Source organism: Carassius gibelio, chromosome B7, assembly GCF_023724105.1.
Source record: "Carassius gibelio isolate Cgi1373 ecotype wild population from Czech Republic chromosome B7, carGib1.2-hapl.c, whole genome shotgun sequence".
NCBI lineage: Eukaryota > Metazoa > Chordata > Actinopteri > Cypriniformes > Cyprinidae > Carassius > Carassius gibelio.
The window spans coordinates 3,217,091-3,240,134 of NC_068402.1; the positions used below are offsets into that span (position 1 = coordinate 3,217,091).

The 23,044-nt window shown below is 38.7% G+C and overlaps 4 protein-coding genes across 4 annotated transcripts in view; all 4 read right to left on the reverse strand.

Moving 5' to 3' along the window:
• LOC127961533 (GTPase IMAP family member 7-like) overlaps positions 1 to 1,105 on the reverse strand; it is a 15,590-nt gene extending 14,485 nt beyond the window's left edge. The window contains exon 1 of the mRNA XM_052560713.1: positions 1,046 to 1,105. Within this exon, the coding sequence (XP_052416673.1) occupies positions 1,046 to 1,052 (7 nt within the window). The 5' untranslated portion in view covers positions 1,053 to 1,105. The remainder of the gene's footprint in view (positions 1 to 1,045) is intronic.
• LOC127961535 (GTPase IMAP family member 7-like) overlaps positions 1 to 6,439 on the reverse strand; it is a 7,822-nt gene extending 1,383 nt beyond the window's left edge. Inside the window, exons 1-2 of the mRNA XM_052560714.1 lie at positions 6,237 to 6,439; positions 4,324 to 5,439 (exon numbers count right to left, since the gene is read on the reverse strand). Of these exons, the coding sequence (XP_052416674.1) occupies positions 4,324 to 5,439; positions 6,237 to 6,243 (1,123 nt within the window). The 5' untranslated portion in view covers positions 6,244 to 6,439. The remainder of the gene's footprint in view (positions 1 to 4,323; positions 5,440 to 6,236) is intronic.
• The window catches only part of LOC127961537 (GTPase IMAP family member 7-like), a 23,598-nt gene extending 1,383 nt beyond the window's left edge, over positions 1 to 22,215 (reverse strand). Inside the window, exons 1-2 of the mRNA XM_052560716.1 lie at positions 22,012 to 22,215; positions 20,022 to 21,215 (exon numbers count right to left, since the gene is read on the reverse strand). Of these exons, the coding sequence (XP_052416676.1) occupies positions 20,023 to 21,215; positions 22,012 to 22,018 (1,200 nt within the window). The 5' untranslated portion in view covers positions 22,019 to 22,215 and the 3' untranslated portion in view covers position 20,022. The remainder of the gene's footprint in view (positions 1 to 20,021; positions 21,216 to 22,011) is intronic.
• On the reverse strand, positions 14,428 to 17,022 carry LOC127961536 (GTPase IMAP family member 7-like). Its single transcript, XM_052560715.1, has 2 exons — positions 16,851 to 17,022; positions 14,428 to 16,055 (listed from the first exon to the last, which is right to left on the reverse strand). Exons 1-2 carry the CDS (start codon positions 16,855 to 16,857, stop codon positions 14,863 to 14,865), a joined length of 1,200 nt encoding a protein of 399 aa, XP_052416675.1. The 5' UTR covers positions 16,858 to 17,022; the 3' UTR covers positions 14,428 to 14,862.
• Positions 22,216 to 23,044: the final 829 nt, after the last annotated feature.

Consider the following 23,044-nt stretch of genomic DNA (forward strand, 5'->3'; position numbering starts at 1 on the left):
GAGCGAATGATCTCAGATTTGATGGCCTCCTCATCCAGACCGGTGTCGAAGAGTCCAGGCGTGTCAATAACGGTGATCTTTTTGCCGTGGACCTTGCGGTCTCCACTGACACATTCAGTCGTCACTGATTCAGGAGAAGCTTTGCTCTTGAAGACTTGTTGTTTGAGAATCATATTCCCGGCGCTGCTCTTACCATCTCCGGTTTTCCCAAGAAGCACAATCCTTTTCTCAGGCAGAGAGTCAGAAGCTTTTGGAAAAAAAAAGAAAGAAAAAAATAAGTTGTTAATAAAGGATCTTACCTATTTAATGAGGTCTACAGATCTATATTAATTCTTGAAAATGTAGCCATAATATGGAAGTAAATATCTGTAATTTGAAAAAAAGCATGCTTTTTATTATGAGATAAAAATATTAACTTATGACATATGCCATAATGTTGACATAAAAGTCATGAATATGCCACTGACATACTAAGTCATGATTATTTAAATTATGAGATATCAAAATGATGAAAAAGTCATACTTGACATAGTAGGTCAAAGTTATACATAAAACGTTGAAATTGAAGTTGGATATTATAAAAAATAACTCGTACAATGTTAAAATTATGATACAATGAGTAATGATGACAATGATAAAAAGTAAACTTTGAGGTCTACAGACTGAACTCTTATGCATAACTGCACTCTTTGGGTGTAAGGCATCAGATTGAAGCTATTTAATTCTGAATAAAAAAAATAATTCACAGATTTTCATTGTATTTAAAAACAATTTGAGACCTTGATGTTCCATAGCAAAAATTCAAGTCATGTATTTTTGAAACAATCACAATTCAGTTTAAATTGAGGTTTGATAAATGATAACCAGTTTCATTTTGGTGTGAACTGCCCCTTTAAGACTATTATCCTCTGAACTTCTTAAGCTCAAAAACTCTAGTAGCTTTTCATCTTAAACATGGCAACACTTTGAATTGTTCAAAGACAAATATCATCTCATATACGAGAATCATAAGGAAAGGTACTTCATTAATGCTATCATCTCTTACCTCCCATGTTCCGTCTACTGAGGTATAGTAATGAATCAAAATTACTTTATATTAATGGTGTTTTATCTCAAATTGCATCCAGTCATGGTTCCTTGTTCTCTTTGTGATCATTTAAAAAAAAGCCACTGTAATATAAAGTCCATTCGATGTGTATCAGTGAACAACTTAAAGAGTTTCACTGCTCGAAGCACCCTTAAGTAAGTCATATAGACACTACATGAATTACAGGAATTACCAGAACGACCAGTACGCTTTCACACACCTCCTACTTCACGTCACAATCTCTCTGAACAGCACATTACTTCAGAATCAGACACAAGAGTCTTCCTGAGAGATAAACAGATGGTAAACAAAGTAAAACACTATTATTAGCATAATAGAAAAGTCTGAAGTGTAAATAATCCACATTACCTTTACTGTGTTTTCTAGCACTGAAGATCAAGGCCTGAAGTCCTTTAAAGAGGTATAATGTCATGCTCAGTACGGCTACATTTGCTATTGTTTGGCTACTTCTAAAAATCCTTCAGAATCTCATGTTATCAAATTTAGAAAAATAATTCCCATGAAACATCTGGATGATTCTCACGTCACACATTCATCACTGGTTTCTCTGGAGATCCTGTAAACGAACAAGGCTTCGGGGTGGAGCAAATGCTGCTACTCTTTATGAATAACACACCCAACTGACAACTCAGCATTTACAGATTTACTTACAGATGATCACAAGGAAATATGCAATTAAACTGAAAAATACACAGATATAGTTTTCAAAAGAGGTAACCATCATAACCAAAGCTTCGACTTGAAGTGAAATCATCAAATTATTCTGAAAATGTAAATGCGCAATATCTTATCTTGAAATAATGATATTTGATGTAAAGACATCATACATTCAGATAAACAAGTCTGCTTAGTTATATATATATATATAATTTATAAAAGTGTCAGTGAAGTGTTCAATAAAAATAAATTACACCTGAGGTATTTCTGTAATGCTTAAAAGTGTTGAAAATCTATGGAGCCCCACACATGACATGCAGGAAAAAATTGTTAGGCTAAATCATGTGCACGATTTACTAATTCGTTCCCTAAATGTACTAAAACGTGCACACGATTACTATTGCATTCCCTCGATTTACTATTTCGTTCACTCAGTTTATAAATAGTGTGCACGATTTAGCAAATAGGGAATTTGTTGTATCATGTACTGTAATTCCTAATGCTACCTCTAGGGACGTTGTATATTAAGAAGGAGAAGTGGGTACAACAGAAGGGGAGAAGAAGGGGCTTAGATAAAGGGACTGCTTTGTTAGGCATTGACTTGATTTCTGCCCTAAAACTTCAAATAAAAGGTGATAATGTCTGCTTCTCGGTCATGGCCGCCAATACCACATCCCTGACAGATACTGAAATAGGATGTGTGAAAAATTTGTTTTATTACAGCTTTTATCACTCATGACGGCCTGTTCAGATATTGCAGGGTTCTCTATGGCCTGGCATCCTTGGAGGGCGTACCAGGTGTCAAAAATTACCTGGATGATGTTATCGTCTATGGAAAGACATCTGAGGAGCATGACTTGAACCTCAGTACTGTGTTGCAGAAATTGAAAGAGTCTGGGCTGGTGATAAATTATAAAAAATGCATTTTCAAACAGACTTCATTGTGGTTTCTGGGCCATATAATCAATGCTCATGGAATCCTACCTGATCAAGAGCACCTAGATGCTGTCAGTGAAGCTCCACCTCCATCTGATGCAGCATCTCTGCAATCCTTCCTAGGATCAGGCACGTGCACAGGTGGATGTATGATGTGTATGAGTGCAAGTGTTTAGTGTAACATAAGACATAAACTTAAACTCAAATGTGCATCGGTGAAGAATGCTGGCGTCCCGAGCGAGGCATGGACCTGAACAGGTCAAACGAGCAGCGTTCAAGCTTTTAGCCACCGAAACAGAGCAGGAAGAATGCGAGGAATCCAGCAGCGAACCTCCTATTTAAACAATTATTCTCAGGTGACAGCAATCAAGTCTGAAAAAGAGGAGGGGCATGAGAACAAGCAAAGACAGGACAAGGGCCGTAACAAGCCTATCTAAAATAATAATAATAATAATAATAATCTTGCCAGATGGCCAATCTACCCATGGTCCACATGCTTTCAATAAACTGAGAACCATACCTGCATCTTCTTCCGGATGTTTGTACAATGGAGCTAATTTCATGCCAAACGTTGCTGGAATGTTTTATCACGGATTTTAACTGCATGATAATTCACGTTGCGAGGGCGCCACCTGCTGGACAGAGAGCCACCAAACATGACCATATGATGATAATCAAATACATCAAATCTGGACAGTGATGTATGTGTTCATGTATAAAGAGATCAAATATGGCAAAGACGTTAGTGTACACTTATAGGAAAAGAACTAAAATGCAATGAGAGATTCAGCTGTTGTCATGCAGGCCAAGATTAGTCCATATACTCTTGTGAGAAGAGTAAAAAGAGACCCACACACATAGGAGATCTGACTGAGGAATATTTTATTATTATTGACAAAATATATATTATAATAAAACAATGGCTGTATGTTCATATAATGCAGAGAGAATAAAAAAAAAATCCTATGCATTAAAATATAGATCTTAGATTACTAAAATGGGTCTCCTACAGCTGTTCTCCTTTTAAGAATTTGGGTTAATATCTTTCAATGCATCTTGTAATTAATTAATAACAGTATTCCATATTATTTTTGCAACAAATTAAATCGCAACCAATAAAACCAACATGTTTAAAAAATAATATAGTCTGAGATTGATAGCAGTTACCTGAAATGATGTGAAAAACAGCACAAACAAAAATCTGACTCTTTATTGTACCAAAATTCTATTGATATGTGACTTGCATAATAATTTGGAACACAGTGTATAAGGAGAATAATCCTGGAGTGTTTTAATCAAAAACGTAAACTTCTTTTCGACCGAAGAAAGAACGACATAAACATCTTTGATTATATGGCGGGGGGTGGGGGGGGGGTATCAGGAAATGTTGATTTGAAAGTGAAACCTTTAAATTGTCAGTTGTTGAGTTAATTTAAGATAAACCCACATGCATAATTTAGACAACACTCATGTCATCTTTGCAATAAACAGACTAATCACACATATATTATAAAAAAAAAAAAAAAAAAAAAAAAAACACTAGTCTGTTCCCGCTTCAGTACATTCGTTTGTCTCTTTTTTTAAAAGTTTGTGTTGATGTTTCTTTGCCTTTTTCACCGCACCTTTGGCATTCTCATAGTTGAGTTTTGCGGTATTCTTTATAGCGTCAGACACCGAGTCCGTTTCTTCTGCGGCTTTGCATCCGGTGACTCCTCCCCCAATCGCTCCGGCGAGAGCGGCGACTCCGACAGCGACCCCCGCAGCTGCAGCGATACCAGAACCAGCCACTCCGACCCCAGCCCCGGCCCCCGCAGCGATGATCCCCGCCTTCACCGCCACTGCTCCCGCCACTATCCCCGTGACTCCCGCAGCCCCGGCTACGGTTCCGGCTTCTATTACTCCGGCAACATTGGGGGCTTTCAGTAAAGACACGACGGAGGCCACAGCGACCCCGATGCCCAGAAACGCACCGGTAAGTGTCCCTGTGGTCACTCCTGCCAGCTTAACCAGAAGCTTTTTGTGCACTATCTTTTTGGCCTCTTCGCGCCTCTCTTCTGGTGACATATTGACCTCTTTTATGTTCTTCATCTCATCTTGAATCTCCTCCTCCACTATCTGAAGCAGCTCGTTGGTGTAGCAGGTGTTCTTGTCCTTCAGCTTCTGCTCGATGGTCTCCAGCAGGTTCTTCACCTGGACTCTGTTGCTCCTGTATCCCATTTGACGGGTTCTCCAGTATTTGCTGTCGATGACGTGACAGCGGCCTCCACATTTATCAACCAGCTCCTGTAGCTTCGGACTTATCTTGACAAACTCCTCGATGGTTTGTCCTTCCAGCTGTTCTCCGTGAGTGAATAAAACCACTGAGTGATTGAAGGTGTCTTCTCCACAATACTCCATGATTTTATCCACGACCTCCATCTCTTGTCCCGTGTATCTCCCCACCTTCAGGACGATGGTGAACATGTCTGGACCCGGAGAGCTTTCGATCACAGAGCGAATGATCTCAGATATGATGGCCTCCTCATCCAGACCGGTGTCGAAGAGTCCAGGTGTGTCAATAACGGTGATCTTTTTGCCGTGGACCTTGCGGTCTCCACTGACACATTCAGTCGTCACTGATTCAGGAGAAGCTTTGCTCTTGAAGACTTGTTGTTTGAGAATCATATTCCCGGCGCTGCTCTTACCATCTCCGGTTTTCCCAAGAAGCACAATCCTTTTCTCAGGCAGAGAGTCAGAAGCTTTTGGAAAAAAAAAAGAAAGAAAAAAATAAGTTGTTAATAAAGGATCTTACCTATTTAATGAGGTCTACAGATCTATATTAATTCTTGAAAATATAGCCATAATATGGAAGTAAATATCTGTCATTTGAAAAAAAGCATGCTTTTTATTATGAGATAAAAATATTAACTTATGACATATGCCATAATGTTGACATAAAAGTCATGAATATGCCACTGACATACTAAGTCATGATTATTTAAATTATGAGATATCAAAATGATGAAAAAGTCTTACTTGGCATAGTAGGTCAAAGTTATAGATAAAAAGTTGAAATTGAAGTTGGATATTATAAAAAATAACTCGTACAATGTTAAAATTATGATACAATGAGTAATGATGACAATGATAAAAAGTAAACTTTGAGGTCTACAGACTGAACTCTTGTACATAACTGCACTCTTTGGGTGTAAGGCATCAGATTGAAGCTATTTAATTCTGAATAACAAATATTTCACAGATTTTCATTGTATTTAAAAACAATTTGAGACCTTGATGTTCCATAGCAAAAATTCAAGTCATGTATTTTTGAAACAATCACAATTCAGTCAAAACTGAGGTTTAATAAATGATAACCATTTTCATTTTGGTGTGAACTGCCCCTTTAAGACTATTATCCTCTGAACTTCTTAAGCTCAAAAACTCTAGTAGCTTTTCATCTTAAACATGGCAACACTTTGAATTGTTCAAAGACAAATATCATCTCATATACGAGAATCATAAGGAAAGGTACTTAATTAATGCTATCATCTCTTACCTCCCATGTTCCGTCTACTGAGGTGCAGTAATGAATCAAAATTACTTTATATTTATGGTGTTTTTATCTCAAATTGTCATGGTTCCTTGTTCTCTTTATGATCATTTAAAAAAAAGCCACTGTAATATAAAGTCCATTCGATGTGTATCAGTGAACAACTTAAAGAGTTTCACTGCTTGAAGCACCCTTAAGTAAGTCATATAGACACTACATGAATTACAGGAATTACCAGAACGACCAGTACGCTTTCACACACCTCCTACTTCACGTCACAATCTCTCTGAACAGCACATTACTTCAGAATCAGACACAAAAGTCTTCCTGAGAGCAGTGTTGGGCAAGTTACTTTTAAAAAGTAATTAGTTACAGTTACTAGTTACTTCTTCCAAAAAGTAACTAAATTAGTAACTCAGTTACTAATTTTAAAAGTAACTAGTTACTTAAGAAAGTAACTATTGCGTTACTTTCAGGTAAAATTAAATTTTAAATGCTCAAATGTGACCCCACCTCTACTCCACTTTAAAGGAACTTAAAATACATGTGCATGTTCAATTATTTATGATAAATCTGAATAGTATAATGAAATGGACACTTAATACAATACATTATTAACAGAAACATGAAACATTGTACACACATCTAAAAAAAAAAGTTGCTGTGGGACAAAGTGAGACTAGCCTCCAATCAAATGGCATGTATGTAGATATTATGTTTATATAGTGGATCAATGCAAATAACACAATATATTTTTGGGAACTTTTGATATTTACTTTTATTGTTTCTTTAATTTCTTGAAGGAAAAAGTAATGTATATACTTCCATTTAGAGAAGGCTACTTTTGGATTATTTGGGCTCGTCGCCATACCTGTCTCTGGTTGACTGACTGGCTTGTGTTGTTCGCTGTGTGTCCCGTCCTGTCCGACTATGCGTTATGATGGGTTGTTCGCAATTCATGAGCGTTAGTGATGATGGGTCGTTCGCGAATGAGCGTTAGTGATGATGGATCGACTCGTTCGCGAATGAGCTTTTGATGAGTCGTTCGCGAAGTTCATTTAGTTGAACTTCGGGAGCTGGCTCGCATATCTGAAGAGCCAACTCTATTTTTTCAAATTTAGCCTATAGAAATTAAATAATTATGTAATAAAAATTGAAATATTATAGTCAAAGTCATTTAAAGAGCCGTTTGTGAGCCAAAGAGCCGGCTCTTTTCAGTGAGCTGAGTCAAAAGAGCCGAATTCCCATCACTACTATGCGTGCTTTCGAAAACCCGCCCAACTCTACCTCTGATTGGCTTACAATGAAATTTTACTCTACCTCAGCCAATCGTCAGCATTTATGCGCTTGTCTCATGCTCTGCCCACTAACCAAGGAAGAACAGTAAAAAAAAGTATTTGCCTCTCGCTCAGAGACCTAGTTGGTCTGATAAAAAAAAAATAAAAAAAAAAAAAAGCTTCATCATCAGTTATAGTAACGCGCCGCATTTTTTGGCAGTAACGGTAATGGCGTTATTAAGATGAGAAGAGTAATCAATTAGATTACTCGTTACTGGAAAAAGTAATGCCGTTAGTAACGCCGTTATTCCCATCACTGCCTGAGAGATAAACAGATGGTAAACAAAGTAAAACACTATTATTAGCATAATAGAAAAGTCTGAAGTGTAAATAATCCACATTACCTTTACTGTGTTTACTAGCGCTGAAGATCAAGGCCTGAAGTCCTTTAAAGAGGTATAATGTCATGCTCAGTACGGCTACATTTGCTATTGTTAGGCTACTTCTAAAAATCCTTCAGAATCTCATGTTATCAAATTTAGAAAAATAATTCCCATGAAACATCTGGATGATTCTCACGTCACACATTCATCACTGGTTTCTCTGGAGATCCTGTAAACTAACAAGGCTTCGGGGTGGAGCAAATGCTGCTGCTCTTTATGAATAACACACCCAACTGACAACTCAGCATTTACAGATTTACTTACAGATGATCACAAGGAAATATGCAATTAAACTGAAAAATACACAGATATAGTTTTCAAAAGAGGTAACCATCATAACCAAAGCTTCGACTTGAAGTGAAATCATCAAATAATTCTGAAAATGTAAATGCGCAATATCTTATCTTGAAATAATGATATTTGATGTAAAGACATCATACATTCAGATAAACAAGTCTGCTTAGTTATATATATATATAATTTCTAAAAGTGTCAGTGAAGTGTTCAATAAAAATAAATTACACTTGAGGTATTTCTGTAATGCTTAAAAGTGTTGAAAATCTATGGAGCCCCGCACATGACATGCAGGAAAAAATTGTTAGGCTAAATCATGTGCACGATTTACTAATTCGTTCCCTAAATGTACTAAAACGTGCACACGATTACTATTGCATTCCCTCGATTTACTATTTCGTTCACTCAGTTTATAAATAGTGTGCACGATTTAGCAAATAGGGAATGTGTTGTATCATGTACTGTAATTCTTAATGCTACCTCTAGGGACATTGTATTGTAAGAAGGAGAAGTGGGTACAACAGAAGGGGAGAAGAAGGGGCTTAGATAAAGGGACTGCTTTGTTAGGCATTGACTTGATTTCTGCCCTAAAACTTCAAATAAAAGGTGATAATGTTTGCTCCTCGGTCATGGCCACCAATACCACATCCCTGACAGATACTGAAATAGGATGTGTGTAAAATTTGTTTTATTACAGCTTTTGGCCTGTTCAGATATTGCAGGGTTCTCTATGGCCTGGCATCCTTGGAGGGCGTACCAGGTGTCAAAAATTACCTGGATGATGTTATCGTCTATGGAAAGACATCTGAGGAGCATGACTTGAACCTCAGTACTGTGTTGCAGAAATTGAAAGAGTCTGGGCTGGTGATAAATTATAAAAAATGCATTTTCAAACAGACTTCATTGTGGTTTCTGGGCCATATAATCAATGCTCATGGAATCCTACCTGATCAAGAGCACCTAGATGCTGTCCGTGAAGCTCCACCTCCATCTGATGCAGCATCTCTGCAATCCTTCCTAGGATCAGGCACGTGCACAGGTGGATGTATGATGTGTATGAGTGCAAGTGTTTAGTGTAACAGAAGACATAAACTTAAACTCAAATGTGCATCGGTGAAGAATGCTGGCGTCCCGAGCGAGGCATGGACCTGAACAGGTCAAACGAGCAGCGTTCAAGCTTTTAGCCACCGAAACAGAGCAGGAAGAATGCGAGGAATCCAGCAGCGAACCTCCTATTTAAACAATTATTCTCAGGTGACAGCAATCAAGTCTGAAAAAGAGGAGGGGCATGAGAACAAGCAAAGACAGGACAAGGGCCGTAACAAGCCTATCTAAAATAATAATAATAATAATAATAATCTTGCCAGATGGCCAATCTACCCATGGTCCACATGCTTTCAATAAACTGAGAACCATACCTGCATCTTCTTCCGGATGTTTGTACAATGGAGCTAATTTCATGCCAAACGTTGCTGGAATGTTTTATCACGGATTTTAACTGCATGATAATTCACGTTGCGAGGGCGCCACCTGCTGGACAGAGAGCCACCCAACATGACCATATGATGATAATCAAATACATCAAATCTGGACAGTGATGTATGTGTTCATGTATAAAGAGATCAAATATGGCAAAGACGTTAGTGTACACTTATAGGAAAAGAACTAAAATGCAATGAGAGATTCAGCTCTTGTCATGCAGGCCAAGATTAGTCCATATACTCTTGTGAGAAGAATAAAAAGAGACCCACACACATAGGAGATCTGACTGAGGAATATTTTATTATTATTGACAAAATATATATTATAATAAAATAACGGCTGTATGTTCATATAATGCAGAGAGAATTAAAAAAAAAAATCCTATGCATTAAAATATAGATCTTAGATTACTAAAATGGGTCTCCTACAGCTGTTCTCCTTTTAAGCATTTGGGTTAATATCTTTCAGAGATGTTCACAAGTCTCTGAGCTAGAGTCCAAGTCAAGTCTCAAGTCTCTGAGCTAGAGTCCAAGTCAAGTCTCAAGTCTCTGAGCTAGAGTCCAAGTCAAGTCTCAAGTCTCTGAGCTAGAGTCCAAGTCAAGTCTCAAGTCTCTTTATTATATTATATAAGTCTCTGGTTATAATAAATGTTGCATCACGTACAGCGACACATCCAAGCTGCTTAGAACACTGCATAGCTATATATAAGGAATTCAAAGCATGTAATATGTTATTATGACAACTCTATTTATTAGCATACAATATCAACTACCAACAAAACACCAAGAATGCTTTACTTTTGAGTTAATATCTGTATTTTGCATTTATGGATTCAGTAATGGCCTTCTGTCTGTCCTGGCTGTATAGCTGCACACCTCTTGTCTGGCTTAAGAATGAACAAAGCTACGCTGACTTATGTTATTCATACAATACCTGCTCACAAATAAACATCAAAAACAAAGCCGGCTGCAGTGAATTTCTGTGCAAAACAGCTTTTACTACAAACACTTCCACACAAGAACATTGTTATCACACAAGAACATTTTGATAGAGAACCAAAAATATTTAAAATAGATAAAATGAGAATAAATAAAATGGAAATGTCTACATACTATTACTACTGTAAACTTTGCAAATAGGACATCAGCCCCTTCAAGTCAATGAACAATAACAAAGTGGGCTGCAATGAATATCTGTGCAAAACGTCATGGCTCCGCTCCTACCCAATGACAGAGGCACGCAGGTTTTTTTCCACTGGAGTACTCACGTGAAGGATGCGTGCACAACTAATAACTAACAGGTTGGTGCCTGTTGGTGTCGCTGTTGGACAGTGTTTTCTCTACTTCCTGTTGGCCTTCTGTAGCTAATCATAGCTCCATGTAGCTGTTTTTATTTTATATTTTTTCTCTATAATCTTTCTTACTATCACTGTCTGTTTGTTTGTTTTTTTAATTGTAAAATATAACTTAATTCACACCATATTTCTGATATTACCGATCAATCTTATCAGATTAACTTTGATCGTTCACTCTTCCGTGACTGCAGCACACCTGCAAAGCGTTAGCACTCGTTAGCTTGTCATTAGCGTTTTCTTTTCTCCTCTCCTCTCCTCTCTCACGCTGCAGTTTTCCACAAGTTCATCAAACAACCGCAGTAAGAATATTTCATCAAGCACGGTGAGTAATGGCTTCTCCTACAATTGTTATTTGCACCTCTTGCCACATGTACAGTTTATCTATCTCTGTCGCTGATGAGGGATTCACATGTGATAAATGCAGGGAAACAGTTAGGCTGACAGAGAAGATTTCAGAATTAGAGACACGCATCCAAACTTTAATTGAGGACAGTAAGAATGTTAGGGCTCTAGATATGGCTTTGGATGCGTCTAGCTCAGGGATTCCTGTACATTGTCCGGTTCCAGCAGAGCCCCTGCAGCAGGGCAACTGGGTGACGGTGAGGCAGCGTAGTCGTGGGTCAAAACACCGCTCTTCTGTTCCGATCAAAACATTAAACAGGTTCTCCCCACTCAGTGATGCACCCACTGAGAAACCTGATGAAAGTGCTCTAGTTATTGGTGATTCTATTGTACGGAACGTGAATATAGAGACACCAGCCACCATAGTCAAATGTTTACCGGGAGCCAGAGCGCCTGACATCTTGGCAAATTTAAAAGTGCTGGCTAATGCTAAACGTAAATACAGTAAGATTGTTATTCATGCCGGCGCTAATGATGTTCGACTTCGCCAGTCGGAGATCACTAAAAATAACTTTAAAGAGGTGTGTGAACTTGCAAGCACGATGTCAGACACTGTAATATGCTCTGGTCCCCTCCCTGCTTACCGTGGTGATGAGATGCATAGCAGATTGTCATCACTCAATGGCTGGATGTCTAACACTTTGTTGGCATCAGTGGAAGTGCATTAGCATGGTTTAAATCGTACTTATATGACCGCCATCAGTTCGTAGCAGTGAATGAAGATGTATCATATCGATCACAAGTGCAGTATGGAGTACCTCAAGGCTCAGTTCTAGGGCCGCTACTCTTCACGCTTTATATGTTACCCTTGGGAGATATCATCAGGAAACATGGTGTTAGCTTTCACTGTTATGCTGATGATACGCAGCTCTATATTTCCTCGCAGCCCGGTGAAACACACCAATTTGAAAAACTAATGGAATGCATAGTCGATATAAAAAATTGGATGACGAGTAATTTCTTACTGCTAAATTCAGAAAAAACAGAGGTGTTAATCATAGGGCCTAAAAACTCTACTTGTAATAACCTAGAACACTGTCTAAGACTTAATGGTTGCTCTGTCAATTCTTCGTCATCAGTTAGGAACCTAGGTGTGCTACTTGATCGCAATCTTTCCTTAGAAAGCCACGTTTCTAGCATTTGTAAAACTGCATTTTTCCATCTCAAAAATATATCTAAATTACGGCCTATGCTCTCAATGTCAAATGCAGAAATGTTAATCCATGCATTTATGACTTCAAGGTTAGACTACTGTAATGCTTTATTGGGTGGTTGTTCTGCACGCTTGGTAAACAAACTACAGCTAGTCCAAAATGCAGCAGCAAGAGTTCTTACTAGAACCAGGAAGTATGACCATATTAGCCCGGTCCTGTCCACACTGCACTGGCTCCCTATCAAACATCGTATAGATTTTAAAATATTGCTTATTACTTATAAAGCCCTGAATGGTTTAGCACCTCAGTATTTGAATGAGCTCCTTTTACATTATACTCCTCTACGTCCGCTACGTTCTCAAAACTCAGGCAATTTGATAATACCTAGAATATCAAAATCAACTGCGGGCGGCAGATCCTTTTCCTATTTGGCGCCTAAACTCTGGAATAACCTACCTAACATTGTTCGGGAGGCAGACACACTCTTGCAGTTTAAATCTAGATTAAAGACCCATCTCTTTAACCTGGCATACACATAACATACTAATATGCTTTTAATATCCAAATCCGTTAAAGGATTTTTAGGCTGCATTAATTAGGTAAACTGGAACCGGAACACTTCACATAACACCGTACTTTCTACATCATTAGAAGAATGGCATCTACGCTAATATTTGTCTGTTTCTCTCTTGTTCCGAGGTCACCGTGGCCACCAGATCCAGTCTGTGTCCAGATCAGAGGGTCACTGCAGTCACCCGGATCCAGTACGTATCCAGACCAGATGGTGGATCAGCACCTAGAAAGGACCTCTACATCCCTGAAAGACAGCGGAGACCAGGACAACTAGAGCCCCAGATACAGATCCCCTGTAAAGACCTTGTCTCAGAGGAGCACCAGGACAAGACCACAGGAAACAGATGATTCTTCTGCACAATCTGACTTTGCTGCAGCCTGGAATTGAACTACTGGTTTCGTCTGGTCAGAGGAGAACTGGCCCCCCAACTGAGCCTGGTTTCTCCCAAGGTTTTTTTCTCCATTCTGTCACCGATGGAGTTTCGGTTCCTTGCCGCTGTCGCCTCTGGCTTGCTTAGTTGGGGTCACTTCATCTACAGCGATATCGTTGACTTGATTGCAAATTAAAACAGACACTATTTCAACTGAACAGAGATGACATCAATGAATTCAATGATGAACTGCCTTTAACTATCATTTTGCATTATTGAGACACTGTTTTCCAAATGAATGTTGTTCAGTGCTTTGGCGCAATGTATTTTGTTTAAAGCACTATATAAATAAAGGTGATTGATTGATTGATTAATATCATCACGCTATAAAGGGTTGGCCTGCGCTGGGTGCGCCCCTCCCCCTATAACTGTTCTGTCTCGCGGAGGAGCTCATTTGTGTGCATCTGTGTGAAACACGCGCTCTGAAACACGCATAGGAAAAAAGAGCGACAGAAAGAACGGCTCCCCTCCAGCCGTGACTCGGCTCCCATCGTTCATGTGTATGAGCCGTTCAAAAGAATCGGTTCGTTCGCGAACGTCACAACTCTAACAGCGAGCTCATCTGACGTTTACTAAAAATTAACATTGTTCACGAGTCCCGGAGCTCGAGTCCGAGTCGAGTCTGAAGTCTTTCGAGGACGAGTCTCAAGTCGAGTCTGAAGTCACTGTTTGTGCGACTTAAGTCGCACTCGAGTCCGAGTCTCAAACTCGAGTCCCCATCTCTGATATCTTTCAATGCATCTTGTAATTAATTAATAACAGTATTCCATATTATTTTTGCAACAAATTAAATCGCAACCAATAAAACCAACATGTTTAAAAAATAATATAGTCTGAGATTGATAGCAGTTACCTGAAATGATGTGAAAAACAGCACAAACAAAAATCTGACTCTTTATTGTACCAAAATTCTATTGATATGTGACTTGCATAATAATTTGGAACACAGTGTATAAGGAGAATAATCCTGGAGTGTTTTAATCAAAAACGTAAACTTCTTTTCGACCGAAGAAAGAACGACGTGAACATATTGGATTATATGGCGGGGGGGGGGGGGGGGGGGGTATCAGGAAATGTTGATTTGAAAGTGAAATAAACCTTTAAATTGTCAGTTGTTGAGTTAATTTAAGATAAACCCACATGCATAATTTAGACAACACTCATGTCATCTTTGCAATAAACAGACTAATCACACATATATTATAAAAAAAAAAAAAAAACACTAGTCTGTTCCCGCTTCAGTACATTCGTTTGTCTCTTTTTTTAAAAGTTTGTGTTGATGTTTCTTTGCCTTTTTCACCGCACCTTTGGCATTCTCATAGTTGAGTTTTGCGGTATTCTTTATAGCGTCAGACACCGAGTCCGTTTCTTCTGCGGCTTTGAATCCGGTGACTCCTCCCCCAATCGCTCCGGCGAGTGCGGCGACAACGACCCCCGCAGCTGCAGCGATACCGGAACCAGCCACTCCGACCCCAGCCCCGGCCCCTGCGGCGATGATCCCCGCCTTCACCGCCACTGCTCCCGCCACTATCCCCGTGACTCCCGCAGCCCCGGCTACGGTTCCGGCTTCTATTACTCCGGCAACATTGGGGGCTTTCAGTAAAGACACGACGGAGGCCACAGCGACCCCGATGCCCAGAAACGCACCGGTAAGTATTCCCGTGGTCACTCCTGCCAGCTTAACCAGAAATTTTTTGTGTGCTATCTTTTTGGCCTCTTCGCGCCTCTCTTCTGGTGACATATTGACCTCTTTTAAGTTCTTCATCTCATCTTGAATCTCCTCCTCCACTATCTGAAGCAGCTCGTTGGTGTAGCAGGTGTTCTTGTCCTTCAGCTTCTGCTCGATGGTCTCCAGCAGGTTCTTCACCTGGACTCTGTTGCTCCTGTATCCCATTTGACGGGTTCTCCAGTATTTGCTGTCGATGACGTGACAGCGGCCTCCACATTTATCAACCAGCTCCTGTAGCTTCGGACTTATCTTGACAAACTCCTCGATGGTTTGTCCTTCCAGCTGTTCTCCGTGAGTGAATAAAACCACTGAGTGATTGAAGGTGTCTTCTCCACAATACTCCATGATTTTATCCACGACCTCCATCTCTTGTCCCGTGTATCTCCCCACCTTCAGGACGATGGTGAACATGTCTGGACCCGGAGAGCTTTCAATCACAGAGCGAATGATCTCAGATTTGATAGCCTCCTCATCCAGACCGGTGTCGAAGAGTCCAGGCGTGTCAATAACGGTGATCTTTTTGCCGTGGACCTTGCGGTCTCCACTGACACATTCAGTCGTCACTGATTCAGGAGAAGCTTTGCTCTTGAAGACTTGTTGTTTGAGAATCATATTCCCGGCGCTGCTCTTACCATCTCCGGTTTTCCCAAGAAGCACAATCCTTTTCTCAGGCAGAGAGTCAGAAGCTTTTGGAAAAAAAAAGAAAGAAAAAAATAAGTTGTTAATAAAGGATCTTACCTATTTAATGAGGTCTACAGATATATATTAATTCTTGAAAATGTAGCCATAATATGGAAGTAAATATCTGCCATTTGAAAAAAAAGCATGCTTTTTATTATGAGATAAAAAATTAACTGATGACATATGCCATAATGTTGACATAAAGGTCATAAATATGCCACTGACATACTAAGTCATGATTATTTAAATTATGAGATATCAAAATGATGAAAAGTCATACTTGGCATAGTAGGTCAAAGTTATACATAAAACGTTGAAATTGAAGTTAGATATTATAAAAAATAACTTGTACAATGTTAAAATTATGATACAATGAGTAATGATGACAATGATAAAAAGTAAACTTTGAGGTCTACAGACTGAACTCTTGTACATAACTGCACTCTTTGGGTGTAAGGCATCAGATTGAAGCTATTTAATTCTGAACAACAAATATTTCACAGATTTTCATTGTATTTAAAAGCAATTTGAGACCTTGATGTTCCATAGCAAAAATTCAAGTCATGTATTTTTGAAACAATCACAATTCAGTCAAAACTGAGGTTTAATAAATGATAACCAGTTTCATTTTGGTGTGAACTGCCCCTTTAAGACTATTATCCTCTGAACTTCTTAAGCTCAAAAACTCTAGTAGCTTTTCATCTTAAACATGGCAACACTTTGAATTGTTCAAAGTCAAATATCATCTCATATACGAGAATCATAAGGAAAGGTACTTCATTAATGCTATCATCTCTTACCTCCCATGTTCCGTCTACTGAGGTGCAGTAATGAATCAAAATTACTTTAAATTAATGGTGTTTTATCTCAAATTGCATCCAGTCATGGTTCCTTGTTCTCTTTGTGATCATTTAAAAAAAAGCCACTGTAATATAAAGTCCATTCGATGTGTATCAGTGAACAACTTAAAGAGTTTCACTGCTCGAAGCACCCTTAAGTAAGTCATATAGACACTACATGAATTACAGGAATTACCAGAACGACCAGTACGCTTTCACACACCTCCTACTTCACGTCACAATCTCTCTGAACAGCACATTACTTCAGAATCAGACACAAGAGTCTTCCTGAGAGATAAACAGATGGTAAACAAAGTAAAACACTATTATTAGCACAATAGAAAAGTCTGAAGTGTAAATAATCCACATTACCTTTACTGTGTTTTCTAGCGCTGAAGATCAAGTCCTTTAAAGAGGTATAATGTCATGCTCAGTACGGCTACATTTGCTATTGTTTGACTACTTCTAAAAATCCTTCAGAATCTCATGTTATCAAATTTAGAAAAATAATTCCCATGAAACATCTGGATGATTCTCACGTCACACATTCATCACTGGTTTCTCTGGAGATCCTGTAAACTAACAAGGCTTCGGGGTGGAGCAAATGCTGCTGCTCTTTATGAATAACACACCCAACTGACAACTCAGCATTTACAGATTTACTTACAGATGATCACAAGGAAATATGCAATTAAACTGAAAAATACACAGATATAGTTTTCAAAAGAGGTAACCATCATAACCAAAGCTTCGACTTGAAGTGAAATCATCAAATTATTCTGAAAATGTAAATGCGCAATATCTTATCTTAAAATAATGATATTTGATGTAAAGACATCATACATTCAGATAAACAAGTCTGCTTAGTTATATATATATAATTTATAAAAGTGTCAGTGAAGTGTTCAATAAAAATAAATTACACCTGAGGTATTTCTGTAATGCTTAAAAGTGTTGAAAATCTATGGAGCCCCGCACATGACATGCAGGAAAAATTTTTTAGGCTAAATCATGTGCACGATTTACTAATTCGTTCCCTAAATGTACTAAAACGTGCACACGATTACTATTGCATTCCCTCGATTTACTATTTCGTTCACTCAATTTATAAATAGTGTGCACGATTTAGCAAATAGGGAATTTGTTTTTATCATTTTCTGTAATTCCTAATGCTACCTCTAGGGACATTGTATTGTAAGAAGGAGAAGTGGGTACAACAGAAGGGGAGAAGAAGGGGCTTAGATAAAGGGACTGCTTTGTTAGGCATTGACTTGATTTCTGCCCTAAAACTTCAAATAAAAGGTGATAATGTCTGCTTCTCGGTCATGGCCGCCAATACCACATCCCTGACAGATACTGAAATAGGATGTGTGTAAAATTTGTTTTATTACAGCTTTTATCACTCATGACGGCCTGTTCAGATATTGCAGGGTTCTCTATGGCCTGGCATCCTTGGAGGGCGTACCAGGTGTCAAAAATTACCTGGATGATGTTATCGTCTATGGAAAGACATCTGAGGAGCATGACTTGAACCTCAGTACTGTGTTGCAGAAATTGAAAGAGTCTGGGCTGGTGATAAATTATAAAAAATGCATTTTCAAACAGACTTCATTGTGGTTTCTGGGCCATATAATCAATGCTCATGGAATCCTACCTGATCAAGAGCACCTAGATGCTGTCCGTGAAGCTCCACCTCCATCTGATGCAGCATCTCTGCAATCCTTCCTAGGATCAGGCACGTGCACAGGTGGATGTATGATGTGTATGAGTGCAAGTGTTTAGTGTAACAGAAGACATAAACTTAAACTCAAATGTGCATCGGTGAAGAATGCTGGCGTCCCGAGCGAGGCATGGACCTGAACAGGTCAAACGAGCAGCGTTCAAGCTTTTAGCCACCGAAACAGAGCAGGAAGAATGCGAGGAATCCAGCAGCGAACCTCCTATTTAAACAATTATTCTCAGGTGACAGCAATCAAGTCTGAAAAAGAGGAGGGGCATGAGAACAAGCAAAGACAGGACAAGGGCCGTAACAAGCCTATCTAAAATAATAATAATAATAATAATCTTGCCAGATGGCCAATCTACCCATGGTCCACATGCTTTCAATAAACTGAGAACCATACCTGCATCTTCTTCCGGATGTTTGTACAATGGAGCTAATTTCATGCCAAACGTTGCTGGAATGTTTTATCACGGATTTTAACTGCATGATAATTCACGTTGCGAGGGCGCCACCTGCTGGACAGAGAGCCACCCAACATGACCATATGATGATAATCAAATACATCAAATCTGGACAGTGATGTATGTGTTCATGTATAAAGAGATCAAATATGGCAAAGACTTTAGTGTACACTTATAGGAAAAGAACTAAAATGCAATGAGAGATTCAGCTGTTGTCATGCAGGCCAAGATTAGTCCATATACTCTTGTGAGAAGAATAAAAAGAGACCCACACACATAGGAGATCTGACTGAGGAATATTTTATTATTATTGACAAAATATATATTATAATAAAACAATGGCTGTATGTTCATATAATGCAGAGAGAATTAAAAAAAAATCCTATGCATTAAAATATAGATCTTAGATTACTAAAATGGGTCTCCTACAGCTGTTCTCCTTTTAAGAATTTGGGTTAATATCTTTCAATGCATCTTGTAATTAATTAATAACAGTATTCCATATTATTTTTGCAACAAATTAAATCGCAACCAATAAAACCAACATGTTTAAAAAATAATATAGTCTGAGATTGATAGCAGTTACCTGAAATGATGTGAAAAACAGCACAAACAAAAATCTGACTCTTTATTGTACCAAAATTCTATTGATATGTGACTTGCATAATAATTTGGAACACAGTGTATAAGGAGAATAATCCTGGAGTGTTTTAATCAAAAACGTAAACTTCTTTTCGACCGAAGAAAGAACGACGTAAACATCTTGGATTATATGGCGGGTGGTGGGGGGGGGGTATCAGGAAATGTTGATTTGAAAGTGAAATAAACCTTTAAATTGTCAGTTGTTGAGTTAATTTAAGATAAACCCACATGCATAATTTAGACAACACTCATGTCATCTTTGCAATAAACAGACTAATCACACATATATTATAAAAAAAAAAAAACACTAGTCTGTTCCCGCTTCAGTACATTTGTTTTTCTCTTTTTTAAAAAGTATGTGTTGATGTTTCTTTGCCTTTTTCACCGCACCTTTGGCATTCTCATAGTTGAGTTTTGCGGTATTCTTTATAGCGTCAGACACCGAGTCCGTTTCTTCTGCGGCTTTGAATCCGGTGACTCCTCCCCCAATCGCTCCGGCGAGTGCGGCGACAGCGACCCCCGCAGCTGCAGCGATACCGGAACCAGCCACTCCGACCCCAGCCCCGGCCCCTGTGGCGATGATCCCCGCCTTCACCGCCACTGCTCCCGCCACTATCCCCGTGACTCCCGCAGCCCCGGCTACGGTTCCGGCTTCTATTACTCCGGCAACATTGGCGGCTTTCAGTAAAGACACGACGGAGGCCACAGCGACCCCGATGCCCAGAAACGCACCGGTAAGTATTCCCGTGGTCACTCCTGCCAGCTTAACCAGAAATTTTTTGTGTGCTATCTTTTTGGCCTCTTCGCGCCTCTCTTCTGGTGACATATTGACCTCTTTTAAGTTCTTCATCTCATCTTGAATCTCCTCCTCCACTATCTGAAGCAGCTCGTTGGTGTAGCAGGTGTTCTTGTCCTTCAGCTTCTGCTCGATGGTCTCCAGCAGGTTCTTCACCTGGACTCTGTTGCTCCTGTATCCCATTTGACGGGTTCTCCAGTATTTGCTGTCGATGACGTGACAGCGGCCTCCACATTTATCAACCAGCTCCTGTAGCTTCGGACTTATCTTGACAAACTCCTCGATGGTTTGTCCTTCCAGCTGTTCTCCGTGAGTGAATAAAACCACTGAGTGATTGAAGGTGTCTTCTCCACAATACTCCATGATTTTATCCACGACCTCCATCTCTTGTCCCGTGTATCTCCCCACCTTCAGGACGATGGTGAACATGTCTGGACCCGGAGAGCTTTCGATCACAGAACGAATGATCTCAGATTTGATGGCCTCCTCATCCAGACCGGTGTCGAAGAGTCCAGGCGTGTCAATAACGGTGATCTTTTTGCCGTGGACCTTGCGGTCTCCACTGACACATTCAGTCGTCACTGATTCAGGAGAAGCTTTGCTCTTGAAGACTTGTTGTTTGAGAATCATATTCCCGGCGCTGCTCTTACCATCTCCGGTTTTCCCAAGAAGCACAATCCTTTTCTCAGGCAGAGAGTCAGAAGCTTTTGGAAAAAAAAAAGAAAGAAAAAAATAAGTTGTTAATAAAGGATCTTACCTATTTAATGAGGTCTACAGATCTATATTAATTCTTGAAAATGTAGCCATAATATGGAAGTAAATATCTGCCATTTGAAAAAAAGCATGCTTTTTATTATGAGATAAAAATATTAACTTATGACATATGCCATAATGTTGACATAAAAGTCATGAATATGCCACTGACATACTAAGTCATGATTATTTAAATTATGAGATATCAAAATGATGAAAAGTCATACTTGACATAGTAGGTCAAAGTTATACATAAAACGTTGAAATTGAAGTTAGATATTATAAAAAATAACTTGTACAATGTTAAAATTATGATACAATGAGTAATGATGACAATGATAAAAAGTAAACTTTGAGGTCTACAGACTGAACTCTTGTACATAACTGCACTCTTTGGGTGTAAGGCATCAGATTGAAGCTATTTAATTCTGAATAACAAATATTTCACAGATTTTCATTGTATTTAAAAGCAATTTGAGACCTTGATGTTCCATAGCAAAAATTCAAGTCATGTATTTTTGAAACAATCACAATTCAGTCAAAACTGAGGTTTAATAAATGATAACCAGTTTCATTTTGGTGTGAACTGCCCCTTTAAGACTATTATCCTCTGAACTTCTTAAGCTCAAAAACTCTAGTAGCTTTTCATCTTAAACATGGCAACACTTTGAATTGTTCAAAGTCAAATATCATCTCATATACGAGAATCATAAGGAAAGGTACTTCATTAATGCTATCATCTCTTACCTCCCATGTTCCGTCTACTGAGGTGCAGTAATGAATCAAAATTACTTTAAATTAATGGTGTTTTATCTCAAATTTGTCATGGTTCCTTGTTCTCTTTGTGATCATTTAAAAAAAAGCCACTGTAATATAAAGTCCATTCGATGTGTATCAGTGAACAACTTAAAGAGTTTCACTGCTCGAAGCACCCTTAAGTAAGTCATATAGACACTACATGAATTACAGGAATTACCAGAACGACCAGTACGCTTTCACACACCTCCTACTTCACGTCACAATCTCTCTGAACAGCACATTACTTCAGAATCAGACACAAGAGTCTTCCTGAGAGATAAACAGATGGTTAACAAAGTAAAACACTATTATTAGCACAATAGAAAAGTCTGAAGTGTAAATAATCCACATTACCTTTACTGTGTTTACTAGCGCTGAAGATCAAGGCCTGAAGTCCTTTAAAGAGGTATAATGTCATGCTCAGTACGGCTACATTTGCTATTGTTTGGCTACTTCTAAAAATCCTTCAGAATCTCATGTTATCAAATTTAGAAAAATAATTCCCATGAAACATCTGGATGATTCTCACGTCACACATTCATCACTGGTTTCTCTGGAGATCCTGTAAACTAACAAGGCTTCGGGGTGGAGCAAATGCTGCTGCTCTTTATGAATAACACACCCAACTGACAACTCAGCATTTACAGATTTACTTACAGATGATCACAAGGAAATATGCAATTAAACTGAAAAATACACAGATATAGTTTTCAGAAGAGGTAACCATCATAACCAAAGCTTCGACTTGAAGTGAAATCATCAAATTATTCTGAAAATGTAAATGCGCAATATCTTATCTTAAAATAATGATATTTGATGTAAAGACATCATACATTCAGATAAACAAGTCTGCTTAGTTATATGTATAATTTATAAAAGTGTCAGTGAAGTGTTCAATAAAAATAAATTACACCTGAGGTATTTCTGTAATGCTTAAAAGTGTTGAAAATCTATGGAGCCCCGCACATGACATGCAGGAAAA